Genomic DNA, 20487 nt, shown 5'->3' with positions numbered 1-20487 from the left:
ATGCACACCCCTATTATTTGGCCAGTACAAGGAAGGACTTTCAAAGCTCAAGAGCTCCCACAAACTTTTCATTGGTAAAGCTGCCTTGTTGGCCAAACAGTCAATACTTTCTCAATGGCTCTCCAAAAATGCACCGGGCTTTCAATGCTGGTCCAATAGAATGCTCAAGATGGCCACTTTTGAGATCTTAACAGCCAAACAAGATAGAGGACATAGATTGGAGACTACAAAAGAAATCTGGTACCCATTCATCAACCACCAATCAGACAACACTAAGGACAGACTTCAGTCTCTATTGCATTAACAGTACGAGTGCAAAGAGTCAAGGAATTGCCAATATCCCACAGGCAAACATGTATGAACCACCTTGCAGCTCATCTTCTATAATATCATCTCTGTATTACGCTGATGTGATTTAGAACATGGTCGTGGGCAATATATAGTTTGATATGTAATGCATGTGTAGCATTATGTACTGCTCATACAAATGGTATACTGTTAATCGATGCTAAATTATCCATGAGTGTCCAGGAAGGATGAGGGGAGGGGATTTGGGGGGGGGGGAGGGAGGGGAGGTGAAGTCTGGGAGGATGGGACTGCCTAAAAGGTAAATATCGGAAACAACTCTAGTTTCATGGAATAAGTGTTCACAACATTCTGTTATCTGAAGGTTCTTTCTGTAATGTTTGCACACCCTGTTACTATGCTGTTGTATTATCAAATGCTATTAAAACTAATAAAAAGATTTAAAAAAAAAAAAAAAGCAATGAGGGGATCTTTTACAATGACCATAGCATATTTAGTCAACTGCATATGCCCTTTTGTCCATTCACTCCATATTCAGATATTGTGAGCAATCCCTCCACAACCAGGCTGAATAAGAGTGAAAGGAAATAGTCTGAATCTGCAGGAATTTCTGAGTCGATGTGAACTTTTTTCTGGAATTGGGTTTCTGCTTTATTATTGCATTTGTTATCAAGGACTTTGTATCTTTTTCCCTTAGAAAAACATTTCCCTTTGGTATCCAAATGGATGTGTAATTAAGAAGTAATTTTAGTCACAGCAATTACAGAGGAAAATCTCTTGGGAGTCTTGTGTGTTGAAGACTTATTTTATGTTAGCAGATAGACTTGAACTGCTGTGTACTCATATCCTACTTGTGCAAATGGCTAAGTGCTAAATTTTTAAAGAGTTTTATTTATGAAATGCTTCTTAATAGGAGCAAGTGATAAAGAAAAGGAAATATTTTGCCCTAAAGGAGAAAAAAAATAAAACAAATAATAGTTTGAATATTTTGCTGCAGTTGGAGTTCATCCATTAAATGAACAGAGACATTATACTACGGCAGTCTGCCTGAAGAGGGAAAGAAAGCATGCATCTGTTTAGATATCCTGGAACAGACATTGGAACTGCAGTTCATTTTGAATGTAGTCATTTTTATTATTGCATTTGCAATCAGAAATTTGAAATGAATTTTACATTAGATGGCTTCTATGTGGCTGGCACAGTGGTTAATCTTAGATTGGCATTGGCAATACCCCAGCAACCGACTATCCTTCTCATGACTTGCCAAGTTTAGGAAGATCTTCAGGGAGGTAGCATCCCATCATGAGGTGAGGTCCTAATATACTGCCTTGGGAAAGAGTGGTCTTTAGGTGTGCATTACATGAAGCTATATTGCCATCTTGGAATAAAGGATATTTTGAAAACTGACCACTAAAAATGTGCAAGAATTGCATTTTCATTTTGTGAATATTTTAGTAACTATTCTGTAAAATGAATACATTTGCTAATGTATTCCCCCTTAGGCTTTAATGAGAGAAGTTTCTCACATAGTGGTAAATTTTCAGAGTTATATGTGAAAAAGTTAGCATATATGTGGGCAAGTGGCATACATACACTATTTTATAGCTAACAAGCAGTTGTGTGTATTTTTGCTTTTGCACATGTAATAAATGGGGCAGTTTAGGGTCATTCTGGGTTGGGGCCAAGGCTTTTGCATATAAGTTGCTATTATATAAGAGACTTATGTAAATACATGTGGTAACTTACTTGTGCAATTTTACACCTGCTAATTATCTCCTATAGTTGGGTCTGTTGTCAATTATTGGTTGGGTGGGGAGACTGGGTAAACTAGGAGGGTCTCGATGACCTGGAGAAGGACAGGATGAACTGGTGGAGGTATCGTAAAACTGGTAATTTTAATTATGCGCATCAGTTTTAAAATATAGCAACCTACGCGTGTAAATGAGTTGCTATATTTTTTCACATGTAAAATATACACATGTATGTTTACAGAATAGGTAGGGAAAGAACACATGTTCAATACATTGAAATACGCTCTTTCAATACATTGCAGGTATTCGTGCATAAGCATATATACACGAATATGTTGGGGGTAGACGTACATATATTTTGTAATCTGCCATATCTGATATGTGCAGGATATGAAATACTGTAGTAGTTCTCCGGATGGTTCATAGCCAGGTATATAGGGTCGTTTGAAAGTTACCCTCACAATGTGGAAAATGGAGAAAGACAGACAATTTTATTATTGTGCAAAACCAAAAAAATAAAAATAGATAAATGCACTTTTAAAAGAGGGGTGTGTACAAAAGCAACAAAACAGGCCATTTTTACTTTTTTTATTGCTTGGTTCATTAAAACATTTCCATATTATTCTATGGACCCAAAAAACAAATCGGAAGCCGATCCAAGATGGCTATGCAGCGAGCAAAGGAAATAAGATCGGTGTATAAAAGAGACCTTTATTCTTAGAAAATATGGGCACGTATTTTCTAAGAATAAAGGTCTCTATTATACACCGATCATATTATTCTATGGCAAGCAAATCTGCAGTTAATAGGCATTTTACCATGCATTTTTCTATAAAAGATAAGAGCACATTTTCAATATTATTACATTTGTTCCAAGTACTCCATATTTGCACATTATTTTCAATCTTTCTCCATTGGGACGAAAAGCACATACTTTTTTAATTGTGAGTTTTGCGCCAATTTCCCAAGTAAAAATACATGTGTACTTTTACTTTAAAACTGTCATGTGTACAAGGTATGTGTAATCACTTACGCCTGCTTGAAAATGCCATTCCACACATGCGGTTTTCCCGACCTAACCATGCCTCTAGGAATGCCTCATCTCCAGGTGGCTATGCTGGTCAATTTTCAAAGGTTTGCGCTCACAAAAACCGTGAGATGCGTGCCGCGCTGGTTTGGAAAGGCCCACGGCCATGCGGGTATATCCTGGTACACACATAAAAAAGGTTTCCTGAAACAGGGATAGGGTGTAGGCAGGGCGTGGGTGGGTCGGGACTGCACCATGAAGTCAGCGAGTAAGTAGTTACGCGCACAAGCGCACTCCGGGATCCCCCATCATGTAACTTTACTTCTACTATGGATGGCATGTAAGTCGTGTAACAAAACAAATGAGGCTAGTCAGCGGAATTTGTAAGGCTTGGGGCTAATAGGGGAAAAGGGAGGTAGGTTAGCTAAGAGGTTTAGGAAGTCCTCTCCTTTACTGGGGCGAACTGGGAGAGCACTGGGGAAAAGGCCTATTCATTGCCACGTTCACTTAATAAAATTCCCCCCACTTACATGCTTGAGACGGCATTCGCATGCACATGAGTGTGTCAATATAAAATTGTGCACGCATGTATGCATGAGTAGCTGATTTTATAACACGTGCATATACGCACACGCATGTTATAAAATCGGCACATCAGTGTGCGTGCGCCGGCAGATGCACGCACGTGCGCACATGCGCGGGTCTTAAAGTTTACTTCTATGTGTATTGTTCAACACTGTATTGAAGATGGGCAGTTTTCAGACAGCCAATTTATGCTGGTAAATCACTTTTCACCTGTGATAAACAAGAAAGAACACTTAGGGGCGGATTTTAAAAGCCCTGCTCGCGTAAATCCGCCCGGATTTACGCGAGCAGGGCCTTGCGCGCCGGTGCGCCTATGTTCCATAGGCCTACCGGCGTGCACAGAGCCCCGGGACTCGCGTAAGTCCCGGGGTTTTTCGAGGGGGGCGTGTCGGATTGGCGCGGTGTTTCGGGGGCGGGCCCGGGGGCGTGGTTTCGGCCTGGGGCGGTCCGGGGCGTGGCCGTGCCCTCCGGAACCGCCCCCAGGTCGCGTCTCGGCGCGCTAGCGGCCCGCTGGTGCGCGGGGATTTACTTCTCCCTTCGGGAGGCGTAAATCCCCCAACAAAGGTAGGGGGGGTCTAGATAGGGCCGGGGGGGTAGGTTAGATAGAGGAAGGGAGGGGAAGGTGAGGGGAGGGCGAAAGCGAGTTCCCTCCGAGGCCGCTCACAGGAAGGGCTTAGGGCAACTTTATTACTATAAATAAATGGGAATCTACAACAGGAAGGGGGACATATTTTGCTGAAAGTCTCAAACCAGATTCATTACGCTATATTAAAAAATTAAATTATTAAAAAACAAGTTAAGATCTCTATTTTCAATAGGATATGCTACTTATTTATTGTGCCTACCGAGATGATTAAGGTTCTTACACTTCCAAAGAAAAACCCCTTTAATTCGTTTAGAAATACAAACAAATCAATCCATATCTAAAAGTTTAAAACAAGTTAAACTCTAAATTTCAAGCATTAAACGGTAGATTTTTTAAAAAAATATGCGTATGCGACCATGTGTGCCCGCTAACCGGCACACGCACATGGACGCGCGATTTTATAATATGCGCGCACATGTTACGAAATCAGGGGTGGCATGCAAGGGGGAGTTGAAAATTGCAATTTATGCGCAGCGACTAGATCGAGCCTCCTCCAGTTCCCTCCCAGTCTGCTCCAATTAAGGACTGGGAGGGAACTTTACTACGCCCCCCTCCTACCCTCCCACCCTCTTCCCCTCTCCTCTCCGACCCCTTAGAAGGCCCTTCGTTTTTTTTTCTTGTTTTAGAACTTACGCCAGCTCCTGAGCTGGCTTAAATTGCCCACTGGCATGTGATTACCTGGCACAGCAGCAAATAGCCGCTATACCAGCCACCTCCAGCTCCACCCCTCCCTGCCCCTTTTTTCAGCCTGGCTCTTGTGCATGTAATGAGGGTTACGCGTGCGGCCGAGACCCTTTTAAAATGTGCGTGCTGTGCGCAAGGCCTGGCCACGTGTGTAACCCCCATTTTTTACGTGCGATGGGCATTTAAAATCGAGCCGTATGTGTTTAGCACATGTGGAACAAAATAGAGTAAAACAAGAACAAATAAGATATCGCCAGTACCGTACACTGTTTCAGCATCTGCCTCAGAGATTCAGCTTTTCCTCATTTTTATTTGCAACTTCAGATTGTAGACTAGTCATTATGGGGTAAATTTTAAAAGCCTGGCGTGCACCAGGGACAGGGAATGGCCATGGTCTAGGTATGGCAAGAGCGGGACATGGGCATTCCTGGACTTTAACATGAAATATGCACACAAGTATTCATGCGCACAAGTGCGTGATGGGTTTCCCCTGCCGCGTAACTTTACTATTGCTATGGCTGGCATGTAAGTAATAATATAAAAAAAAATCTAGGTTAGTTAGCAGGGTTTTAAGGACCGGTACTAACAGGGTAGCTGGATAAACTTAAACTGCTAATTCGGAATATTTGAGTTAATCAGATAAGTTAGTTGGATGTCTTAATTATGCTGGACCGCTATGTAATCCATCCATATTTTAGATGCATAATAAGTTATCTGGCTAAATGCCACTAAATATTGACCTCTATATATTTATAAAATAGGCACCAATGACATCACCGCCAAATGCACAATCATGTTGGTTGATTCACCTGCTTTTAATGGGTTCTATTGCTGGCTCATAGGTTTATCCTAAAGATCTGACATCTAAGTTATTCCACTGATTAATTTAAAAAAGAAATCCAAAATACTTGGAAAATAAATTTCTTGCTTAGTAGTACAAAAATACTTCATCTAAAAGGAGGAAAATGACTTCAGTAGTGATGGGTAGTAAACCAACCCAATCAAATTTTTAATCATTGACCAAGAAACCTCTTATTGGAAATAGAATGTGTTTCTTAATTTAGGGGCAGATTTTAAAAGCCCTAGGCGCGCCGAGCCTATTTTGCATAGACCAGGCGACGTGAGTATGTCCCAGGGCTTTGAAAAAGGGGCGGGATATGGGCGGGACCAGAGTCCTCCGTAGGGCCTCTAGGCTGGTGGATCGCGTGCCGGCACTCGGCCGGCGCGCGCAACCTAGCCTGCACAGAGGCAGGCGCAACTTGCAAAACAAAGGTTGGCTGGGGGTTTAGGTAGGGCTGGGGGGCAGGTTAGGTAGGGGAAGGGAGGGGAAGGTGGGGGGGCAGCGGAAGGAAAGTTCCTTCCGAGGCCGCTCCAATTTCAGAGCGGCCTCAGAGGGAACAGGGAAAGTCATCGGGGTTCCCCTAGGGCTCGGCGCGCGGTAGGTGCACAAGTGTGCATCCCCATGCGCGCACCGATCCTGGATTTATAACATGTGAGCGGGCCATCCATTGCTCCTACTATGTGACAGGGGCTGACCAATGTAACTGATAGCCCCTGTCACATGGTAAGGGCAAAGAGCCATTGGCGCCATTTTGATTACTTTTAGCCAATGGCCCAAGAGGGGGAGATCACTCCCGGGACCCCGCTGGACCATCAGGGACTTTCAGTAAGTCTTGGGGGAGTCGGGCAAGTCTTGGAGATTCGGGGGGGGGGGTTGCAATTAATTAAATTTGAAGGGTTGGGGTGGGTATGGTTTTTTTTTTTTTGTGCCCTTTCTCCCCTCCCCAAAAACGATAAGAAAACCACACAAAATTTCATGGGTTTTCTTATCGTTTCGTCGACCCCCCAAACTGTGATGAAATAGGAAATATCGTCTCTATTTCCTATTTCGACGCAAACGAATGCACATCCCTTTACTCTATCAAATAATACATGGATTAGAGGGCATTCCATGAAATTAATTAATTGCAGATTTAAATAACATTTCTAAAGTATTTGTTTCAGTCAGTGAACAACTAGAGATATGCATAGACTTTTTTGTCTTGTTTTTTTGCTTTTCTCTTTGGTTTCATTTCACTTCAATTATTTGAAACAAAAATTGAAATAAAAAAGAAACAAAATAAAACAAACAATTGTCAGGTCCCTGCTATGCAGCAAAAAAATACAAAGCAAAACAAAAAAAAAACCCTCATATTGTTGCGCGCCCCATCTGCTCTGCGGCCAGCCCTGCTCACCTTGCTCTCCCTTCCACGAGCTCCAGGCTCTCCTCCTCCGCAGCCGTAGCCAGTTCACGGCGTCCCCGGCTCCCCCGCTCGCAGTCTCCCGTGCAGGCCTCACAGCGGAGCTCCCGTTGGGGCTCCGCGTAGTCGCATCCTCAGCCCCGCCCCTAGGTGCGCGTACGACCGATTGCAGCCCTTTAAATGGCCAATGGCGGGGAAACCCGCAGGGACACCTCTTGATGACATCACATAGGCCAGATACTTAAGGCGAGGCCCTGCTACCTGTTCCTCGCCTTGGCAATCGGGTCTTACACTCTGGTGTAGTTTGTTTGCCTGTTCCAGAGTCTCCTGTTCCTTCGTCTCTCCTGGTAGTACCCTTCAGACTGATCTCACAGTACTGACCTTTGCTTGCTCTTGACCACGACTGACCGCCGCCTGGAACTGACCTCTGCCTGTCCACTGACCTCGTCTGACTGCTACCTGGAACTGACCTCTGCCTGTCCACTGACCACATCTGATTGCTGTCTGGAACCGACCTCTGCCTGACTTCTGACCTCATGTGACCACTGCCTGGAACTTGATCTCTGCGTGACCTGACTACTCCCGGACTGACTACAAGTGCTGACCCCTGCTTCAGCTGACCATTATGGACTGATACTGTGGCCTTGATCCTCGCTATCCACTCAGACAGTCTATTCTGGCCTCCTGCAACCTCTGGATATTCTTGCTTGGACATTGACCATGCACCCTTGTTCGTGGTGGGCAGTCCCCTGAGCTTCCACTCTAGGAGACCCTGCAAGGCTCACCTAAGACCAGGCGGCCCGAGTACCCAAAAGCTCAACCTGCGGAAACCCCGGGTTGTTATTGGTGAAGCTCCAGCTAGCCTCTGTCTCCTCCTGTGCTCCGCTTCCTGGTGGCAGGCGCTCTCTAGGTCCAACCAGAGGGCCGTACCAATCCTGCACCAGGCCATGAGTACACCTCCAGTGCAACAGGTTGCCAAGGTCATGGACTCGGTAGAATCTTTGGCCTTGCAGGCCATCTCTGGCCTAGCTGCTCATGTCCGAGAACAACATCCAACAATGGAAGCATTAGCTTCATCTGTGGAGAGACTACGGTCTCAACTAGAGGATTCTTTTATGGCCATTCAAGGGGTTTTGCTCAAACCCTGCCCCTGTGGGCATCATTGGCCCTCCCAGCTCCACCTCATTTCAATGGGGATCTGCGCCTCTGCCAAGGCTTCATCAACCAATGTTTTTTGCAATTCTCACTACAGCCTTCGCTGTTTCCGAGTGACACCACCAAGATCACATTCATCCTCTCACGCCTTGAAGGGAAAGCCCTGGCCTGGGGTTCCCCACTTTGGGAGCGTTCTGATGATATCTTTCGCCATCTCTCCCACTTCATTTCCGTTTTCAAGTGGACCTTTGAGGATCCCGGCCAACAGGCGGTTGTGGGTCACCATCTTCTTCACCTCCGTCAAGGTTCGCATTCGCTCATCGAATTCACGGTAGAATTCAGAACAATAGCCACAGAACTGGGGTGGCAAGAGGACTGCCTACGGGCAATCTATCTGGAGGGCTTGTCTCCTGCCCTCAAAGACGAGCTGGCTGCTCGTGAGATTTCCACATCTCTTGAAGACCTGGGCGTAAGGCAGGAGGTAAAGGTCCTCCGGCCTCCTGCCTTACTCCCAACTTGTGCTATGAGTCCCCAGTTGAGGGCCTTACCAGCACCTCCTCCATCACCAGAGGAACCGATGCAGATTAATCACGGGCACTTGTTTCCTGAAGAGCGCCTTCGACGTAAGAAACAAGGCCTTTGCTTCTATTATGGCGGTTCTGGACATCTCCTGCAATCTTGCCCCATACGTCCGGGAAACTGCAAAGCCTGAGTCCGGCGGAGGTCCCGAGCTTGGGTGCTACTGTTACTGGCCCCCAATTATTACTCCCTATGTCCCTCTTTAGGGAATCACGCTTCTTTGCCACTACCACACTCGTGGACACTGGGGGCGAGTGGCAATTTTATTCTGGACGATATCGTCACACTATTCCAGATCCCGCTTCAACCTCTGGAAGTACCTCTCCGCATCGCATCAATCCAGGGAGAGCACCTCCATGGATGTATTACTCATTGCACCGTGGCCTTCCGCCTCACCGTGGGGACCCTCCATGAATAGGAAATTTCTCTGTTTGTCTTGAAGGTTCCACGCATCTGGTAATCCTAGGACTTCCTTGGCTCCAGGTACATGCACCCCACTTCAACTGGCAATCCCTGCAGTTAACTCAGTGGGGATCCCAGTGCCAGAACCGCTGTCTGTGACAGGTGTCTCCAGCGGTTACTGTTCTGAACTGTTCAACCATTTCCGGGTTACCTGCTCCGTATTCTGACTTCAAAGATGTGTTCTCCAAACAAAATGCTGACATCCTGCCTCCACTCCAAGAATTCAATTGTCCCTTTGAGCTCCTACCGGGCACCACGCCTCCCAAGGGCAGAACCTACCCCCTCTCGCTTCCGGAAACCCAAGCAATGTCAGAGTACATTAAAGAGAATCTGAATAATGGATTCATAAGACCCTCCAATTCCCCGGCAGGAGCTGGATTCTTCTTCATGAAGAAGAAAGAATGCAGTTTACGGCCTTGCATAGACTACTGTGGGCTAAACACTGTGACTCGCAAGGATCGTTACCCTTTGCCACTCATTAGCGAACTATTTGATCGCTTACACGGAGCTCAGATCTTTACAAAGCTAGATCCCGAGGGGCATACAATCTTGTACGAATCCATCCAGAGGACATCTGGAAGACCGCCTTCAATACGAGTTACAGCCACTACAAGTACATAGTAATGCCTTTCGGACTTTGTAACACCCCTGTGGTCTTTCAGCATTTGATGAATGAGATCTTCTGGGACCTACTACATTCATTTGTTGTGGTATATCTGGACGATATACTGATCTTTTCCAAAGACCTGAAGTCCCACCGCTCACATGTTCAAACAGTCCTCCAACGCCTCAGAGACAATCAACTCTACGTAAAATTAGAAGTGTATTTTCGAATAGAACCGCCTTCCATTCCTGGCTACATCATCTTGTTATGTTTTGTAGGGTTTGGGTGGACCCTTGGACACTGTGGCAGCTGACCACGCCCACGGGGGGATGTCCCGTGAGGGGCCACAGGTCAGGCTCAGATCCGGACACACAAACATAGATTATATCTTTTATTAGACACTTTATGAAGCCACCAGAGGTGGCGGTAGTGAGTAGAAGATGGAGCCCGGCTGGGCTAGAATTCGTCAGGGTACTGGAACAGCGGCTTCTCCAGTAGCAGTGCTGTAGGAAGAAGAACTGAGAAAATGAGTACACTGAGATATTCACAGAGTCTCCAGTATGGAGAAGGCCCGAGATAGGGAGAGCTGGCCCTCGAGGAGCGAGTACCTGGTTCTAGGGAAACAGCTCTGAGGAGTAGATGCTAGTTGTACTCACAGATGGTGTCTGTAGCGAATTCTTCCAAGTAGAAGAGGAGATGGACACAGGCAGCGAGTCAGGGAACATGCGCCCTCGAGGAGCGAGTACCGGTTCCTGGTAGCAACCTGAAAGAAGCAAAGAGGCCCCAGAGGAGCGGGTACCTCGTTAACAGCAGAGACCAAATAGAAGTTGGAGGCAGAGTAGCTGGGTACGGAGAGTGAATCCCATCCGTACAAATTCCCTTGCTAACTCAAAGGCTAGCAATAAACAACAGGCTTAAATATCTGGGCAGCATGATGTCATCACAGGGGGACGCCCCTGAGGTTCGCGCCATAGAGGAAATAAGAATGAAGGCTGTGCGGTGCACGCGCCCTAAGGTACCTAAGAAGCATGACGGGATGCATCACCCAAGCTGGTCTGAGGACGCCGGTGAGGAAGGCGGGCAGACGCCGTGGCAGCCAGAAGTCCACAGGGAGCAGGGGTCACCACAGAAAAAGAAAGGTAGGCAGAGTGAAGCCGTCAGGCCGCGACGGTTGCAACACATCTCCAATCGTGGCTTCACTAAGGACCCTGAGAAACTTCAAAGTATTCAAGATTGGCCCCAGCTAGTAGGCCTCCTTGCCTTACAAAGATTCCTTGGATTTACAAATTATTACAGAAACTTCATCGCTATCTACTCCACGCTAGCTGCTCCACTCACGGCCATGACTAGGAAAGGAAGTAACCTTCAAGTTTGGAGCCCCAAGGCTCAATCTGCTTTCCATGCCTTGAAAGAGGCCTTCTGCACTGGACCATGTCTACGTCATCCAGACCCTATCCGCCCCTTCATCGTCGAAGTTGACGCCTCCACCATTGGAACCAATATTCCTCCAAGGGGGTCTTAGTACCCTGCTCTTTCTACTCACACAGGTTTTCTGCCTCAGAGCAAAACTACACAATTGGGGACCGCAAACTTTTAGCTTTGAAATTGGCCCTTCAGGAATGGCGCCCCTGGTTATAAGGAGCACAGCATAAGTTCACTATATTTACAGACCACAAGAACCTCAAACACTTAAAGGAAGCCCAGCTACTGAATTCTAGACAGGCCCGCTGGGCGCTGTTCTTCGAATGTTTCCACTTTGAACTCCGCTACCATCCAGCAGCAAAGGACACCTGAGCGGATGCTCTCTCTTGCTCCCTCGAGCCAGAAGATACGCCCGAAACTCCTAGACACATCATCGACCCAGCTTGCATATCCCTCGCAGTTACCAACACGATACCAGCCGGGAAGACGGTGGTCCCATGCCGTCTCTGAGAGCGCATCCTCTGCTGGGCCCATGACTCGAAGTTGGTTGGCCATCCTGGCCGGGCTCAGATCCTCGAGATTTTAAGAAGACATTATTGGTGGCCTAGCAGCATTAAAGACTCACACAGTTATGTGGATTCCTGTCCCATCTGTGCACAGCAAAAACCCCAGACTGGCCATCCATGGGGACTCCGCCAACCTCTTCTGGCTCCCACTGAACCCTGGTCAAGCATCTCTACTGACTTCATTGTCGATCTGCCCCCATCAAGGGCAACATAGTCATTTGGGTTATTATCGACCATTTTTCAAAAATGGCCCATTTTGTTCCTCTACAGAGTCTCCCCTCGGCTCCTGAACTGGCAAAACTCTTCCTAAACAATGTATTCTCTTTACATGGGTTACCCAGCGAGATTGTTTCCAATCGTGAGTGGCAATTCGCTGCCAAGTACTGGAAGTCCCTTTGTAAAAAGTTTGATATTACCCTGAATCTGACATCGGCCTAGCACCCTCAAGCGAATGGCCAAGCCGAAAGGACAAACCTCTCCCTGAAGATATTCCTAAGATCCTACGACAATGATCAGCAGGATAACTGGGCCGACCTCTTGCCATGGGCTGAGTTATCGCACAATACCCATGTCACCTCTGCCACTGACGTTTCACCATTCTCCGTGGTCTTTGGCCAAGAGCCACGCCTGCCTCTACCATGCCACTGTCAGTACCCTTGCCTGCAGCCCAGTCTACTGCACAGACAATACGACGACTGTGGAATCAAGTCAAGGAAAGATTGAGCCAGGCGGCCGAGTGGGCCAAACGCTTCATGGACATTCATCGTCACAACGCACCCTGTTCTGGCCCAGCCAGAAGGTCTGGCTGAGCACTAAACACATCATGCTATGTCTTCCGTCACAACGACTGGCTCCCAGGTTCATCAGGCCGTTCCCAATCATCCGACGCATAGGAGCGGTTACATATCAACTACAGCTTCCCGCCTCCATGGGGATCCACAATACGTTTCACATGTCCCTTTTAAAACCGCTAATCCTGTCCTGGCCTTCCCAAAGGCCTCCTGCACCTACACAACATGATGCTGAACCCGAGAATACCCTGCAAGTAAAGGAGGTATTAGACGTCCGGCGCCATAAAGGCCATTGGGAATACCTCCTGTCATGGGAGGTCTTCGGACCGGAGGAGAACTCGTGGGAACCCTCCCACCACATCTATGACAAGGACCTCCTGTAGGATTTCCATTGGTCTCATCTTGAAAAGCCCAGGCCGGTAAAGAAGAGGCCTAGAAGGGGAGGGGGGGTTACTGTTGTGCTTCACGGCCGGCCCTGCTTACCTTGCTCTCCCATCCTCGAGCTCCGGGCTGTCTTCCTCTGCAGCCAGTTTGCGGCGTCCACGGCTTCCCCGCTCACAGTCTCCCGTGCAAGCCTCACAGCAGATTTCCCATTGCGGCTTGGCGTCCTCGGCCCCACCCCTAGGTGCGCGTGCACGGCTGACCTGCAGCCCTTTAAAGGGCCTGTGTTGGGAAAACCCGCAGGGGCACCTCCCGATCACGTCACGTAGGCTGGATACTTAAGACAAGGACCTGCTTCCTATTCCTCGCCTTGGCAATCGGGTCATACACTCCAGTGTAGTTTGTTTGCTTGTTCCAATGTCTCCTGTTCCTTCATCTCTCCTGGTACCCTTCGGACTGATTGCATGGTACTGACCTTTGCTTGCTCTCGACCACATCTGACCGCTGCCTGGAATTGACCTCTGCCTGTCCACTGCCTGGAATTGACCTCTTCCTGTCGTCTGACCGCTGCCTGGAACTTGATCTCTGCATGACCTGACTACTCCCGGACTGACTACAAGTGCTGACCATTGTGGACTGATACTCTGGCCTTGATCCTCGCTATCCACTCAGACACTCTATTCTGGCCTCCTGCAACCTCTGGATATTCTTGCTTGGACATTGACCGCGCACCCTTCTTCGTGGTGGGCACTCCCCTGCGCTTCCGCTCTAGGAGACCCTGCGAGGCCCACCTAAGACCAGGTGGCCCGGGTACCCAAGGGCTCAACCTGTGGAAACCCCGGGTTGCTTTTGGCGAAGCTCCAGCTAGCCTCTGTCTCCTCCTGTGTTCCGCCTCCTGGTGGCAGGTGCTCTCTGGGTCCGACCAGAGGGCTGTACCAATCCTGCACCAGGTCAAGGGTCCACCTCCAGCGCAACACATATGGCTTTCCATGATGCCTTTGACCTTCCCCACTTCCTTGGATGCTCTTAGTCAATGAATTTATAAAAGTCATTTAAAACTTTATGGGGCAGGAACAATCCACGATTGTTTCTTTCTCAATGCTGCTGCTATTTCAGAGCTCACCAATAGACCAAAGCCAGTACCATGTTGTATGGAACAAAGTAATAAGGGTGCCAGCCTAAAGATGCTGACACCATTTGAATCAGTGGCAGTAATGGGGCAGGAGTGAAGATTTACATGGATTTTAAAGACCTCATGGGTTAAGAGGGTCTGAAGGAGGGAGCATTGGGGAAGGGCACAGGAGGTAGTGGTGGTTTTTGGTAAAGCAGAGACCGTACAATTTTGTTAAAAAAAAGGAACCATAGGAAAATACATGGAATTTTGTTCATTTTTCTTTTGTTTTAAAAATGAAATGAAATGGGAAATTTCATTACAAGTTCCCATTTCATTTCAATGAAAGCACATCCCTATGAATAATTATGCTATGGAATTTGTTGCCACAGACTGTTATCCATGTAGTAGTATAGAAGAGTTTAAAACAGGTTTGGACAAGTTTCTGGAGGACAGATCCATAAAGAATTATTAAGCAAATAGAATTGGGTGTCTCCACATTGTACATCTGGACATGAGCAATAGGGAATAGACTTTCCTATTTGGATCTACTGGGTTCTTCCAAATGATCCAGACTGGCCACTGTTAGGAACAGGATGCTGGGCTCAATGAACCACTGGTCTGTCCTATCATCACACCCCATTTTGTTCTTATGATGCAATTCTGATCTTCAGTTATCGTCATTTTAAGAAAATATGTGGTTTTCTCCATGTAAATTTTCTCACAAAGGTAGATAATAATGTAAATCACAAATTAAGACCCTCATTTTGTGAAAAAATGTCAAGTTTATTTGTAAATCACCCCTCAAGACCTTAAGAACATAAGAGCATGCCATATTAGGTCAGACCAAAGGTCCATCAAGCCCAGCATCCTGTTTCCAATAGTGGCCAATCCAGGCTATAAGTACCTGGCAAGTACCCAAAAACTAAGTCTGTTCCATGTTACCATTGTTAGTAATAGCAGTGGCTATTTTCTAAGTCAACTTGATTAATAGCAGGTAATGGACTTCTCCTCCTAGAACTTATCCAAACCTTTTTAAAACCCAGCTACACTAACTGCACTAAACACTTCCCTAGCAACAAATTCCAGAGTTTAATTGTGTGTTGAGTGAAAAAGAACTTTCTCCAATTAGTTTTAAATGTGCTACATGCTAACTTCATGGAGTGCACCCTAGTCCTTCTATTATCTGAAAGAGTAAATAACCGATTCACATTTACCCATTCTAGACCTCTCATGATTTATACACCTGTATCATATCCCCTCAGCCGTCTCTTCTCCAAGCTGAACAGTCCTAACCTCTCTAGTCTTTCCTCATAGGGGAGCTGTTCCATCTCCTTTATTATTTTGGTCGCCCTTCTCTGTACCGTCTCCATCGCAACTATATCTTTTTTGAGATGCATCGACCAGAATCATGCACAGTATTCAAGGTGCTGTCTCATCATGGAGCTATACAGAGGCATTATGACATTTTCCGTTTTATTCACCATTCCCTTCCAAATAATTCCTAACATTCTGTTTGCTTTTTTGACTGCTGCAGCACACTGAGCTGACGATTTCAATGTATTATCCACTATGATGCCTAGATCTCTTTCCTGGGTGGTAGCTCCTAATATGGAACCTAACATCATGTAACTATAGCTTGGGTTATTTTTCCCTATATGCATCACCTTGCACTTATCCACATTAAATTTCATCTGTCATTTGGAGCCCAGTTTTCCAGTCTCACAAGGTCCTCCTGCAATTTATCACAATCCGCTTGTGATTTAACTACTCTGAATAATTTTGTATCATCTGCAAATTTACCTCACTTGTCGTATTTCTTTCCAGATCATTTATAAATATAGTGAAAAGCACAGGTCCCAGTACAGATCCCTGAGGCACTCACTGCCCACTCCCTTCCACTGAACAAAATTGTCCATTTAATCCTACTCTCTGTTTCCTGTCTTTTAACCATTTTGTAATCCACGAAAGGACATCACCTCCTATCCCATGACTTTTTACTTTTCCTAGAAGCCTCTCATGAGGAACTTTGTCAAACGTCTTCTGAAAATTCAAATACACTAAATCTACCAGTTCACCTTTATCCACATGTTTATTAACTCCTTCAAAAAAGTGAGATTTGTGAGCAAGACTTGCCTTGGGTATAGCCATGCTGACTTTGGTCCATTAAACCATGTCTTTCTATATGTTCTGTGATTTTGATATTTAGAACACTTTCCACTCTTTTTCCTGGCACTGAAGTCAGGCTAACCGGTCTGTAGTTTCCCGGATCGCCCCTGGAGCCCTTTTTTAAATATTGGGGTTACATTAACCACCCTCCAGTCTTCAGGTACAATGGATGATTTTAATGATAGGTTACAAAACTAACCTAAGATTCATCAAAATGCTATAAATTTCCATGGATAATGCCCATCGTAAGAAAAAGTGCTGTGTTTATGACAATTTTAGAATTACCACACCATTCGCTTCACATAGATAGTGTATTACGGGGTGTGTTAAAGTTTTGGCACCCCACAAAATTTGTATTTTACTACTCGCAAAGTGCCCAGACAGGTTATTAATGTGAGAGAGAGAGAGAGAGCCTGAGCCTCTGGGAAGGCCTTCACAGTATTCAATTATTTATATGACTATAGGAGGGCCAGTTAATAACTCAAGGTGAGGTTTTGATGATAGTCATGGACGCTATATATCAATCTAGAGCAAGAGAACATTGTATAAATCTCATCTTTGTGAGACTTTCCTCACTCCAAATGACTTTAGATCTTCACTGAATTGTACTGTGCTGTTCGTAATTCTCACTCTGCATGTCAAACTGGCCCCAAAACCCTAAATCACCACCAAAACCTCACCTTGATTTATCAGCTGGCCCTCCTATAGTCACAAATAGTTGAATACTGTGAATGCCTCCCCAGAGGTACTCTCTCTCTCTCTCTCTCTCCTTCCCCAAGCCCTGAAATCAATTTGCAATCTTTATCGCGAATTGCGCTATGGCATTTCACACAGCTTAATGCCAGGAAAAATGGTGTAGTTATTTCCGGTGTTAAAACTGTGCAAAAGCATGCGTTATGTTATCTCACAGTGTGAAAATGCCCTTCATTTTAATTAATCCAGCCCAAATCCCTCCCCATTCCTGTCCCTATGAAAAATGTGCATTCGCGCAATGGATAACATTACTATCACATATGTTATAGAGTTAACGCCCGCAATAATACCATAACGCATTTTGATGAATGACCCTGTAAGTTAAATTTGAATCTGACATTCTAAGTTGCCATAACAGTCTTTTCATTTTGAGTTTGTTTAGATAAAATGGATTAGAATATCACTATCTTTTTGAATGTAGCATCTCCTTGAGTTATCAGGGTATCTGAGCTAACTCTCATCTAAACCAAAGATAGACTTGGATGTGGTGCAATTTACTATAATCACAATATAACAAAAAAATATTTATGTTATTCCCAACAACTATCAACATTTCTTGTTTAAGGGAAAGTTAGTCATTGTCATGTATGTTGAATACTTCTATCCTTAACTACAGGGATCCCCAAACAAAACCTAGTGGCCCTATAGCCATTAGGGCTATCAGGATATTCACAATGAATATGTATGAGATAAATGTGCATATTGTATATCTCCAATGTATGCAAATGTATTTAATGCCTATTAACTGTGCAAATCCTGAATACCTAACTGGCGGTTGGATCACTAAGGAAGGTTTAAGAAGCCCTACAATAAGATCATTGATTGACTGACATCTAAGAATGATCAGATTTATGAATTTTCCTTTTATTTTCTGATTACAGATTTTATTCTTCACCATACAGTATTGCAACAAATCGCATGATTCCACAGACATCTATCACACCATTCATTGCTGCTTCCCCTGTCTCTACATATCAGGTGGGTCAGATGTGAAAATATCTCTGTGTGTATCTCACTTAACAATTATGTGATATTTATTCATAGACAAGGACCGTCCTGAATAGAAATGTGAAACAATTTGATGACAATCTCAAACAAGGCAGGCTCCTGCCTAATTCTCTTTCACTGAATTTCTCAGGTTTCCTCTAGATCCATGGGCAACTCAGTGCAAATTAGCTGCAAACCACAAAACATTTGTGGTGAATGTGGATTCCTTGCCCCTGCATCGTTCCCTTTTCACTGTTTGCTCCTTTTCCCACGTCCTCTAATCTCTCCTTCCCCAGCTCAACACTTCCCTCTTTACTTTTCCATCCCTCACCTCTCTGTTCCCCAGACTGACACCAGTCTTTCCAGCCTTCTCACTCTCGGTCTGCACTCAGGCCCTTTTGTGGGCAGTGAACCTGACAGTGGCTTCAGTTGCATGGCTCGAGTTCTTGCTGTTACAGAGGGCTAAGTGGCTGCAACTGAGGGTTCATCTCCTGACTTTCCTTGATGACCCCTTAGTTCATCTTGGTGCTTGTTTCTTTCTTTGCAGTGCAAAGTATGCATTGGCTGTGTGGAGGGGTGTGTGTGAAGTTGGGATGGAATGAACCTCAGCTGCTGAGTGCAGACATGAGAAGCTGGGCAGCACCCCCTGACGGCCATGGGTGGGATTGCACCAACAGACAACATTTTACTATGCTTGGTTCAGCTAAGCATATTTAAAAGTCTTGGGTTTATGCATCTCTACTCTCATAGCAAGCTAAGGGGGTCATTTTTCAAATTGCGATAGTCTGTTATCATATGCATTATGGGGTAGATTTTTAAAGTTATGTGCAGGCATAGATTTGTTTACGCAACCCAGCATGAACAAATCTTTGCCCAATTTTATAACATGCTCATGCTGCCACGCGCATGTTATAAAATCCAGGGTCGGCACGCAAAGGGGGGTGCACAATTGTGCAACCTGCGCTCGCCGAGCCAAGCAACCTGCCTCCATTCCCTTCGAGGCCGCTCCGAAATCAGAGTGGCCTCGGAAGGAACTTTTTTTCCGGCTCCTCCCACCTTCCCTTCCCCTACCTAACCCACCCCCCAGCCCTAACTAAATCACCCCCTACCTTTGTTGAGAAAGTTACATCTGCCCGAGGCAGGCGTAACTTGCGAGCGCTGGCCAGCTGCTGGCAAGCCATTCCCCGGCCCGGGGGCTGGCTCAGAGGCCTCGGCCACGCTCCTGGAGTGCCCCCGGGCCGGCACCACGCCCACGGCCCCACCCCCGGAACGTCCCCGAATGCCGCGCCGCCCCCTGACACACCCCCCAAGCAAAGCCCCGGGACTTACGCGCGTCCCGAGGCTTTGCGCGCGCCGGCGGCCTATGCAACATAGGTGCGCCGGCGCGCAAGTCCTCTGCGCGCGTAAATCCAGCTGAATTTATGCACGCAGGTCTTTTAAAATCTGCCCCTATGGCGTTATCTCACGCGATAATGCCCTAACGCACGTGATAACAACCGCATCGCAACTTTAACATTTAAATGAGGGAAAGGGGTGGGGTTTGGGCAGGGAAAAAGTTTTTAATGCCAGTACCGCTGTGGGTGATAATGTTTTACAAATTATCGCCAGCAGTAGTGCCGGAAATAACAACACCTTTTTACAGTGGCACTATGGGGGCGATGGTGTGCAGCATGACCTCAACCACGGTGGGCAAAGACGCACCATCACGATGTGGCCGGCTGCACACTATTGCCCCCCCCCCCCCCCTTTTCTAACCGCGGCTCATCATTCTGCTATATAGCAGAATGATAAATTCTAATGTTATTTAACTAAGAGCGCAGCAATATTAAGATGCAAAAAACAGTCCAGCAGCAAGATAGAGACCTTCCAGCCTTTTGCACTGAATGCCACATGTATGATTATCTACCAGCTGGCGAAAGATTGTATGTGTGCGCTCAGTGCAAAGACGTCTTGTCTCTCAGAGAACGAGTCTGATCTCTGATAGAGTGACAGACCTGGAGGAGAAGAGGCAGACAGAGAGGTATATAGAGGAGACCTTCAGAGACTGGAAAGGGGATCAACAAGTGAAGTGATCAAATTTGCAGATGACACAAAATTATTCCAAATTGTTAAATCATAAGCATATTGTGAAAAATTGCAGGAACACCTTATAAAAATAGAAGATTGGGCATTCAAATGGACAAGTGCAAAATGATGCACATGGGGAAATGTAACCCACACCATAGTTACTTGATGTAAGGTTCCTAGGATTAATCACACATACAGAAG

The 20487-nt window shown here is 46.0% G+C and overlaps 1 protein-coding gene across 1 annotated transcript in view; it reads left to right on the top strand.

Moving 5' to 3' along the window:
- The window catches only part of RBMS3 (RNA binding motif single stranded interacting protein 3), a 1783971-nt gene that overhangs the window by 1381580 nt on the left and 381904 nt on the right, over positions 1-20487 (top strand). The window contains exon 9 of the mRNA XM_029589419.1: positions 18114-18210. Coding sequence (XP_029445279.1) covers positions 18114-18210 — 97 coding nt within the window. The remainder of the gene's footprint in view (positions 1-18113; positions 18211-20487) is intronic.

This window comes from Rhinatrema bivittatum, chromosome 2, assembly GCF_901001135.1.
Source record: "Rhinatrema bivittatum chromosome 2, aRhiBiv1.1, whole genome shotgun sequence".
In the NCBI taxonomy this organism is placed as follows: Eukaryota; Metazoa; Chordata; class Amphibia; order Gymnophiona; family Rhinatrematidae; genus Rhinatrema; species Rhinatrema bivittatum.
Note: the sequence above shows the minus strand (reverse complement) of the source record. Positions and strands in the feature narration are given on the sequence as shown.